General features: G+C 41.3%; 1 protein-coding gene across 2 annotated transcripts; it reads left to right on the top strand.

The window, feature by feature from the left end:
* The first annotated feature begins 373 nt into the window (after positions 1-373).
* Positions 374-9,355, top strand: si:dkey-118j18.2 (uncharacterized). Of its 2 annotated transcripts, none has more exons than XM_068709820.1 (5): positions 374-443; positions 1,074-1,162; positions 1,281-1,440; positions 4,877-5,009; positions 7,046-9,355. In XM_068709820.1, exons 2-5 carry the CDS (start codon positions 1,143-1,145, stop codon positions 7,261-7,263), a joined length of 531 nt encoding a protein of 176 aa, XP_068565921.1. In that variant the 5' UTR covers positions 374-443; positions 1,074-1,142; the 3' UTR covers positions 7,264-9,355. The 2 variants fall into 2 exon arrangements, with proteins under 2 accessions (XP_068565921.1, XP_068565920.1); XM_068709819.1 differs by lacking the exon at positions 374-443 and adding an exon at positions 453-807.
* Positions 9,356-10,742: the final 1,387 nt, after the last annotated feature.

Here is a 10,742-nt window from a genome sequence, read left to right as displayed (position 1 = left end):
GATGGACGTCAATGAAATTCCTCATCTATATATCTATATTGATACGATCCCTTTGTGTTAAATATTTTTGTGACAGCGCTCCTGCTGAGACCATAGACTGTACATGAGACGCAATCTTTGGGAAGGTATAACGGACTAAAAATAGTAATAGCAATTGTTAATACTATTTTTAGTCCTTTATAAAGTTACTATTTGTACTTTTCTTCTAGGGGCCATACTTTTGTAATTTCTTGGTAATTTACATGATCTTCTGACAGCACAAATAAGATATGTGCTGCTAATGTAACGGTCACAAAAATAGAAATACATTTTCTTACAGCAACAACGGCACTTGAACGCAAAAACGAACCGATAAACAGTGGGAGCAGCTTACGGGAAACACTAAAGGCATCACTCCAGTGAACACCGCCCATTGTGAGCCCAGCGGACAGCAGTGTGCTAACGTAAGTCAGTAAACGTTACTGCGAGCTAAAACTCCGTACGACTAGTTTAACGTTAGTTGTTTCTTTGAGCTTAAGTTGAACAGTAGCTTGTCGAACAACTAGCCAGTAACCTTGTATATGATAATAAGAGACATGTTCATAAAGCAGGTCTGTTTTCGTTGTTTTGTTGTAACGTTAACGTAAAATAGAGTATAATTTTAGTCCCTGTTGTTGTTGTGGCCTGCTAATCCTGCACCTTAGCCTAGCTAAAGCTAAACTAGTTAGCCTCAGCTTGATCCTGGAGCTCTACTCGCATCACATCTCTGAGACAAGGGGAATGGCACACCGCCTCAGCTAATTCACGAGGCCGAGTTGTCGCTATACAGTAAGTTCAAACGTCCTGTTCCTGTGTTTGCATTCAGTTAAGTTAGGTGACGTTAGCAAAGTTAGCCGTCGTGCTAAACCTACCATCTGTTTTAAGTTACAGAAAGTGCTTTAACGTTTAAATTCAACCTAGCTCTAACGGTGCGATGCCCTGAGCTTCTGCTTTTGTAAAAGTGAGCTGGTGTTGATTACAACTGTGTATCAATTGTTTAAATGAAGCACGGTAATGGTCAGGGAAGAATAACTAAGAATTCTTATTGGTTTAAGGGCTAAGTTGTGGTATTGGCCAGGGATCAGCTATGAGAGCCTCTACTCACTGATTGACATCTCACCAAAATGGAGCTGTACTGGTACATGTGAGTATAACATGTAGTTATTATTACATTGCTTTTACAAGTTAAAGATGGAGTATACAACTGATGTGTACAGTTGCCTATCCATAACTCATTCCCCCTTCTCGCCATGTCTTTTCAGAGTTGTTATTATATTTATCATTATCAAGATATTCTTCTACGTTTGCTGGTACCGATCAAGACAAAGGCAGCTGGCAGCGTACTTGAGCAACCCACGCAATGCTCAGATAGTCATTGTTGGAGGAAGGGCCTACCTTCATCAGATGTGTGAGAGACAGAGTGTAAGTGCAGACACACACACACACACACACACACACACACACACACACACACACACACACACACACACACACATGTCCTACATTTTAAACATATAATCTAACTGAAGTGGTTTTGCGTCACCAGGTTTTGCCTTTATTATGGCTTAGCCTAATTCTAAAGTTTAGGTATTAACCAGAATCTCTACGTTGGCTGAGAGACTTGAGTTTGGTACACTCGGCAAAAAGAATGAGTAACATAGCAGCAAATTTGTTCTCTTTTTGCAAAAATTGACATTTTGAATGACAAATATGGCTATGACAAAATAGTTGTTTTTTTTTTTTGGGGGGGGGGGGTTGCACTTAAAGCATGACCCTGCTTGATGTCCTGTTTTCATTCAACTGGAGTTTGCTGTAGTGAGAGAAAGTGTCAAATAAGGTCACAGTTGTGCTACATTTTTACAGAGGAGTTGTTTGAGAGAGAGGGCATGTGGTTTTCAGTCGGTTGCTTTCACAGGACGGGCTGAATTTCACTTTGTGACATACTGAGGGAATGTGTGGATGTGTATCAATAGCTGCAGGCTCCATGGTTTACATGTACTTTGTATGCTTACATTTTTCTGGTATGTTTGTGTGACTTTGTTGACAACAGAGATCTAGCTGAGCGGGTCACAGCCTTGACAGACGTTCAGTTAGAAAGTGTAACTGGAGCCTCTTTTTTTTTTTTTTTTGCAAAAATTTCAACTATACATGAGAGATTTTTTGTGTGCAAATATCATCGGTAAAGACACAGACAGCAAAGCATGCCTCTTGTGCTTTCCATATATATATATATATATATATATATATATATATATATATATATATATATATATATATATATATATATATATATATATATATATATTCTCTAATGTTTAATTTGCTTAAGATTGTGATTAGTGAATGTGATAAGTTTGAGCTGCTCTTTTAAGAATCCTTCAAAACTATCTGTTTGCTTTGTAACTTCTTACGTTTTTCTGACACGCATGCCTTTCATACATATTCAGTAAATGCAGCCTTATCTTTTATTGTTCCCTTCAGGTGCTCGTTGAATGTAGTTTTATTTGTGTTGATGTTTTCAGTGATGCGTCTTGAATAGTAATCCCTTCCCCCAAACATCGATTTGTATCAAGTCTGTTCTGTGGGCCATGCCACAGGTTTAGACAGCCATCATGGCCGTGCGTCCCCCCCGGGCCTTTCTGCTTTACTGCCTCTCTAAAACACCTGGAAGCGATCTCCGGGATTTAGAACCTTCCCAAACTATGCTCCGTGATTTATATAAAACAGATTTCTCTTTTGCCCACTACTTGGTGGTTATTGCAAAATATGTTGCATGAATGAAAGCGTTATCAGCACATATCTTTTAAGAAATGATTAATTTAAATGGAAGTCTCCGTAAGAAGTGTTTTTTAGTCATTTTTTGTTTAGCTTGCCACTGCCCCAGCTTTTGAGGTATTTCTCATTGCAGTACTTCTATCCAAGAGGCACTAGCTGTGATATTTATAGAGTGGCTTGGAATATTTGTGTAACAGGAAATGCCTCACTTGTTAAAATAAATAAATAAATGAAGCAGTTGAAACTCGGAGATAACTGGACTTGTGGCCTGGGTTTCCCCAGATCAGTGAACATATCCTGTGTTCTATCTGAAACACGTGACAGATTTTTAGAGGAAGTTCAATCCGAGTCTTTGTCTTTTTCAGACATACAGTTGAGGCCGTAGAGCTTGTGGAAGGTCGCTCTAAGCTGATTCAAGGGAACTAATTAAAAGACGGTGTCCCCAACTACCAACAAAGTGTTTTAAAACATTTGGCCAACGGAAAACCAGTTCTAGTAAATAGAAGTGAAGAAACATTTCTTTCTTGTCGTTTTATTTTCAAATGATCTGTTATGGACAAATTATTTTTGATCCAACACAAAAAATGCTGCTAATTACATTTGAAGTAACAACCTCTGAAGTCCTCTTACCTCCTCCTTGCTCACACTGTTTCTCCTTTTTGCTTCTTCTACCTCCTACTACTCCTAATCTGTCCTTGTTCCACAGCTCTTCTGCGTGCTTCTATATCCTCTCCTGCATCCTTTTCTTCCTCTCTCTGTTGTTCCCTCTCTCTCGTCTGGTGTATAATGTTCCCTGTTTAGATTTTAATGGAATGTGCAGCAGGGAGGCCCCTCGGTCATCCATAACCCGGCACCCTGAATGTTTTCTGGAGAGACGCCAAGACGACTCGTGGAGGTCCCGGGCTTAAATGAATCAAACATTGTGTGTGTGTGTGTGTGTGTGTGTGTGTGTGTGTGTGTGTGTGTGTGTGTGTGTGTGTGTGTGTGTGTGTGTGTGTGTGTGTGTGTGTGTGTGGGGGGGGGGGGGGGGGGGGGGGGGGGGGGGTTACCTCTTGGACAGCCTAATTCCCGGCTACCTAAAAAGACAAAGTGAACCCAGAAGAGCCATGAGGGGAAAACTTTTGATACATATAGGCCCCAGAGAGGAGTGGAAGATGAATTGTTCATAGGTGATTGAACTTCATCTTATTTATCAGTTCTGTAGGCCTGCAGAAATAGTGACTATTATAATGATCTTAATCTTGGCGTGGTCTGTTTGTGCTGCATCTTTCTTCATCACACTCTATCACTCCCACAACAACAGGATGGCAATTTTGAACTAATTAAAACCGTAGTCAAAGGCATCAATCGGTAATAAAAAAGTTAAAAAAAACGAGAGCTGAGAGCTTCCTCACAGCTGATAGAGGAGATAAAATGGCTAACACGTTTGTTATAATGCTCAAACCGTAGAGATACTTACTAACCTCTCTAACTGATCAGTTAATACATCTGACCATGCTGTGGCTACTTGCAGCACTATCCTTTCTTTATTTAAAAGGACTGAACTCAAATCTTTGTAAATGATATTAACACAGCGAGTGTAATGTAGACAACCACTGCCTATTTATGTGATTCACTGTTGGCCGTCTCGCCCCTGCGTTTTGTGTAAACGCCTTCATGGGGCGTTAACATGGTTCATCAGGTTTGGGCTGAAAACGTTCTGTGCTGGAAACCGCATGTTAAAATACAGAAAAGAACTGTAATGCAGGCAGCCCAGCACACCTACCGTGTCATGTATTCTTCTTCTAGAATAGTGTCTGGCTGTGTGTTTTAGTGGCGCTTGTACTTCAGTGCGTATAAACGCGCTTGTCAATCTAGGCCTGGAGCAAAGAGATTAAAGGAAGACTATAATCATGGCCAGCAGCAATTACCTCTCTAGAGATGTGTACAGTAAAACCAGCCTGGTTAGTATCCTGATCGTGTTCGCAGCAGTGTTGACGTCTTTATTGTTGGCTTTAGCTTTTATGTTCACTGGTGAATGTATCTATGCTTCTGCTTTTTTGTGTGCGAGTCATCAACTCTGTGTGTTTCCTTCCCTCTGCAGCAAACTTCTGTCTGGCCCAGTTGGTATGGTGTCCAGGATGACCTGTCCATAGAAGAGCCCTCCACAGCGCTGCCACCAGCTGCATCCTTCTCCCACATGGACATGCCACCACCATATGAGGCTGTCTCTGGAGGTAGCGCACACACACACACACACACACACACACACACACACACACACACACACACACACACACACACACACTAGCATGTGTCTGCTGCTTGAGTTGAGGCAGAAAGACGGTTTTTATTTATATTTTTACCCCTTCTACTCCTTCATTCCTAGTTTCCTGTGAGCGACAGTAATGGGGAAAGTCCAGAATATTCCCTGAACTCTCTGTATCTACATAGTTTCACTTTCTGTGATAGCGAGCCGAGGTCAATGTGAGAAGCTTTCAGTGGTGATGGCTTTGCTAGGTGTGTTATAGTGAAAAGGAGAAGATAACTGAGCCTTTGGGACAACATGCTTAGTTTCTACTGGCATTAGAAGACGGCTGCCACTAATGACTTCTTTTCTATCCACTAATCGACTATTTTACCAATTTTAATCTAATGGATTAACTTTCCCACAAACAAATCGAATTGACCATTTAATTTAAGAAATGAAATCAAAGGTTTACTGTGCAAAACTGTAGGTTGATATGTGCTCCTATTGAGATGTGCCATTTGTGCTTCTGCGAAAAATATGCTTCCATATTCTTCCGGACGGAGACTTAAGCAACATAAGGCCGGAATGTTACCAGGTGACCGCTCCGGACTTTGCCGTTATGTTGTGAGAAAGGAGAGCAACATTTCCCTTCAAACGCTTGGTTCAGTGGAATTTCTAAGGTAGCAAAATATTGCAGTTCACCCTAACCCACACGCAACGCAAACACTGATCAGAGTACAGTGTGTTAATCCAGTTACCTGCACAGGCTGGAACCACACATGACAAAAACTGTTCTCTACCTTCCTTACAACCACCAGCATTAGGACTCCATCAGAATCGGTGCATCGATGGGAGATTCATGTACCTTACTGATTATAGGGATCATTGACACAACCAGCTAATTCCCACCAGGTGCAGTCTGAACAGGACTTGCATCAGTAAACTTGTCTCTATTGATTCTTAATGAACTCTCGCATGTATGCACACACAGAGTACTTTGTTTGCTTTTTAAACTGCAAAGTACACCGTACACATTTTGGTGAGTTCCTTTTTTCTGTGTTCCCCTATTTATGTTTCTCAACATGTCATTGTGAGCTCATGAATGAGCTGGCTTCTAATTTGATCCGATGTGCTTGTTCCGTCCGACGGCAGGATGTGGTTATAGTGGGTGGAAGTGGTGACATGTCGGCACTAATTCTATTACAAGATCTCATATTGGCCCCCACATAGGATATTTCTTCAGGGCATGCTTTTAATATGGATATTTGAATGTATAATAAGTACTAGGTAGGTTTTGCAGCCGTATAACATTGCTTCTTACACTTTCCAAATAAAAATGTCTGTCTGCGCAGATAAAATGTAGCGTACAATCTAATTCTGCAACCATTTGAGATATCAGATATCAAAAAAAATATGGTAGGCCATCGACTTCACAGACGACTGCTCATGCGTAACCTTTTTAATGGAGTGTTGTCGGACTGAGTAAAGGAGAGGCGTGCGTATTGGAGTTGCGAATTTCACAATGGCAGTACGGCAAACGAGGGAAACGGTTGAGCGGATAATAAGACGACTAGGATAACAACTTGGCGACGAGAAGAAATTCAAAAGAAGTGCGGCAAACATTTTTTTGATGAGCGCGGCGAGGAGGATTCAGGATACCACTGCTCTGGGGTCAGTGTTATCCGACGAAGTTTGTCTGTCCTTCCTCACCATCCCTGGGTTTCAAAGATTCTGACACGTTGTTGTTGTTGTTGTTGTTGTTGTTGTTGTTGTTCCTAAAAGTAAAATTCTATCACCGCATTTTGCTCCTGTGTGTCTCTTACTTGTCAGATTAGCCCGTCTCTTCCTGTGCACACTTTTGGGAAATTGGGAACATTGTTGGATGCAATGACGCTAGTGTAAATGTGGCAGAATCTGTGTTTTGGTTAATCGTTTAGCCTAAATATTGAAAGTTATTTTAATGCATGTATGTCTTTAGACTGCTGATCAACTGGTTGACCCGTGTTCTCCTTTCCTTTTCAGAGGACGATCTGAAGCCCCCTCCCTACAGCGAGTGTGCTCATGTCGACGAGGTCGACGCTGCTCTTCCCTCCCATCAAGCTCCTTTTATTTCTGAGGCAGACGCCATTAGCGTAAACGAAGCCCCGCCCCCCTACACACTGTCTCCCCCCACACAAGTCGGTCAACAAGACGTCCCCGTGAGCCCCAGCGAGTCCCAGTCCGAGAGCAGGTCCACCTAATCGATCCCTGATACCAGTTTGCCTTTTTCCATGCACTGCCTTCCTACATTCAACCTCAGTGATCGTAGCCAGCCTAGCTCTCTGTGTGTGTGTGTGTGTGTGTGTGTGTGTGTGTGTGTGTGTGTGTGTGTGTGTGTGTGTGTGTGTGTGTGTGTGTGTGTGTGTGTGTGTGTGTGTGTGTGTGTGTGTGTGTGTGTGTGTGTGTGTGTGTGCGCGCGCGCGTGCGTGCGTGCGTGTTGTTTTTCTACTTTGTACTGTGTAAAAAAAAAAAATACTAAAGAAAAAGGTCATCTGAGTTTGGCAATAACGGTTGCCATCAGCAAGCCTGTGTGCCTCAGTCAGGAATGCAGAACCTGCCTCCCAGCTAAGGAGGAAGACGGTACCCTTCACCTCTAAGCTCACAGGGAGTCCGTGAGACGGATAAGCAGAGAAACAGATACCTTCAAGTGAGTTCTGTTTGATAAAGCTGTTGCCTCCTGTCCAAGGCCACTTCCTCTCACATATCTAACCACTTGAATCATTGTGCAAGCATGTTTGGGAAATGAGCCCTGTTTTAGTTCCTGCTACCGGGATGCATCACATTTGAGACTTGACCTTTTGTGTGCGTCTAGTGTAGACGTTCGGAGCCCGGCAACTTAATAACATTTATAGACAATCCAAAGCGTAGACGCTCTAATTAGACTCCAGCGCACCTTGCTGCGGAGTCGTGCATATTAAATAGTAAGCGTTTCAACTTAAGCAAACTGTTATTACTTTCAATGCTTCATTAATACTGCACGCGCGTTAGTTGAAGACAAAGTATGTTGACGGAGAACTATTTGATAATGAATGCACTAATTGTCTTAAATAATTACATCATTAGCATAACTGGTTATGTTTAATATATCACGGTGATTAAACTGGGACATTAGGCAATTCAAGTGCCTGTTACGTCTGTGAATGGAAGTGAGCGAGGACAAGCGGAACAAGTTGATGAAATAAATGAACACTTTATGGCGGTAGACAAGAGATTGTTCTCCGTTGATCATCACCTCTACTGCTGGGTTCTGTCTGGTGCTGCTTTTATATTAGCGCCTATATGCCAGAAATCAAGGATCTGCGCAAACAAAATAAACATGAATTTTTTTTATTTCTGTGTCTTTTAAAAAGTTGTGGACTTTTGGACAAACTGTCTTCAGAAATCTGAGAGAAATTGTCGCTCTCTCTCCCTTAACGCATATGAAAACACACTTTCTGTAGTCGTAGATCCAGCTGTAAGATAATCAGATCGGTTATGAATTGTATTGTATCAAATAAAAAAGGAAAACAATCCTTTTAAAAAAAAAAAAAAAAAAATACTCACAGGGCTGTGAACTCAGGCTCACAACAGCTTTGGAGCCGAAGGCTAAAAAGTCATCGACAAAACTCAGTTATCGCTTTTTTTTTTTTTTCTTCATAATTGTTGCAAAATGAAGACTAACCAAAAAAATGTTTATTTCGTGTGATCTCCATGTTTATCTACCACAGGCTGGTAGAGGTCAGCCAACCTTGTGTGCTTCCTGTGTTTATATTCTCTGGTGGAGCGTTGCTTTGGGAGAACTTGTTACCGTGCTTTTTGTGTCGCTGCATTTCAGAAAATCCGGAAATAACACTGTTAAGACGATGCACCCAAATGATCCACTTCCTGTTTGTTTCAGCAACAATGTAACCCGCGTACACTTTCTGAACATTAGAGAAAGAAAAACAATATGAACGCTGTATTAATGTATTTGAGGCCTTTGGGAAAGTATAAGGGGATCTTCACGGAGAATCAGGAGTTTATATGAAATGTGTTTTTATTGATAATCCTTCATATTGTGATGACAAATCGTGGCGCGTCCATCACTGATGTCTTTCCTGTGAATTTTAAAATATGTCTGCAACAGAGCAGCTGCAAAGTACAAATCGGAATGTAGCTTTGAACTCCGCTGACATCACTTGGACAGCAGCAGCCTGACGACGATCGGCTCCCACTGTAATGTATGTCCTGTTTGATGACTTCATGTTCATTCCCACGGCGGTTGACTTATCACATCTCTCCACTTTGTAGCTTTGTGAGTTTTGTGTTTTGAGTCTGGGGGGGGGGGGGGGGGGGGTAATCCGTGTTCTGTATTAAACTGTTGTTCATAATTGTGCTGATGTTTTCGTGTGTGTGTGGGGGTGTGGTGTCACTTCTAAACAATTTACCTGCGCTGCAGAGGAACAGTTGCTACATTTTGGTTCTGATAAAGACCATATTTCCTTTATTTCACACTCATAATAGAAGTTAATTTTGCTTCTATTGATGTGAAATTACTTTTTGGGGTTTACCACTTTTATTTTTAGCAGATTTGATACATTTTTGTTGGAAGTCTCAAGTCCAAACCGAGACAACTTATTTGCGCAAACTTCAAAAAGCTTCCCCAGAGACACTCAAGACATATAACCGTTCTCCCAGGCTGAGTAGCAATCCCCATGACGAGTAAACAGAACTGCACGAAAATGCTTGTCAAAATAATGTTTTATTTATTTGACAAGTTTCTTCAAAATCCCTCTTTGTTTTTCATCACAGGCAGTTTTGTTGCCCGTGATGTCTTCTATCTCTTTGTTCTGAAAAGACTTACATTTGAGTGGTACATCCTGGATGTGTCTACTTTTAGAAAACTGTCTTAACAACCAGTAATGACACGAGGGATAAAATGCTATAAATGTACAAGTATTGTTTTTAGACCAAAAAGCGATCCCATGACGTGCCACTAGAGAGCAGTCTTGCACCAGTGATGACCCCCCCCCCCCCCACATGTTTCTGTGCCGCCTGCACCTGTTGCTGAGCCCGTGTGCTGAGTGCGACACAAGCAGCGCTCCTTGTCGCCGTCGCTTCAGTATTGATTGATGCATTTTATTCCATGTTTTTGTGACGGTAAAATGGCATCGAGATTTGCTCCAGAGTTTTATTCTTTAGATGGAAAACCCCCCCAAAATTGGGCTTGATCAAGATCAATAGTACAGCCCCCTCGTGGAATATGTAGCAGAGTGGATACTCAAGGACATTAATTTTTCATATCTTGGCCTCTCAGCTGCCGCATCGCTAAGCTGCATACAAATCAGCCGAGCTTGAACAATTCACAATGTGTGTACACATGATTATGAACCTTTTTGGAAAGCGAAATATTGTGTATGAGACAAATCAGATAAATCTGACTGCCCACTGCAAAAACAAGCCACAGAAGAGGAAAGATGTGGACCTCTTTTATTATGATAAGAAATGCTCCCATTCTCATTCCTGTAATGGTAAAAAAAAAAATATATATATATATATATATATATATATATATATATATATATATATATTAGTATCATTAGGAATTAAAATGCTTTATCGATTCTATTTGTTTTGGAGCAGCTATTCAGATATCACTTTAAACATTAAAGTAGATGTAATCCATCAAGAATGCAGCTTTCCTTCACGTATTTCTGTGTGA

Source organism: Cebidichthys violaceus, unplaced genomic scaffold, assembly GCF_023349555.1.
Source record: "Cebidichthys violaceus isolate CVI_PGR_0920_01 unplaced genomic scaffold, fCebVio1.0.p SCAF_15, whole genome shotgun sequence".
Classification (NCBI taxonomy): Eukaryota; Metazoa; Chordata; class Actinopteri; order Perciformes; family Stichaeidae; genus Cebidichthys; species Cebidichthys violaceus.
This window is presented reverse-complemented; position numbering and strand designations above follow the sequence as displayed.

Bases quoted from the DNA above. Each gene is read 5' to 3' on its own strand.
- si:dkey-118j18.2 (XM_068709820.1), top strand. From the start codon at position 1,143: ATGGAGCTGTACTGGTACAT. The intron at 1,441-4,876 runs GTAAGTGCAGAC...TTCCCTCTGCAG, and splicing joins AGATGTGTGAGAGACAGAGT to CAAACTTCTGTCTGGCCCAG. The intron at 5,010-7,045 runs GTAGCGCACACA...TTTCCTTTTCAG, and splicing joins ATATGAGGCTGTCTCTGGAG to AGGACGATCTGAAGCCCCCT.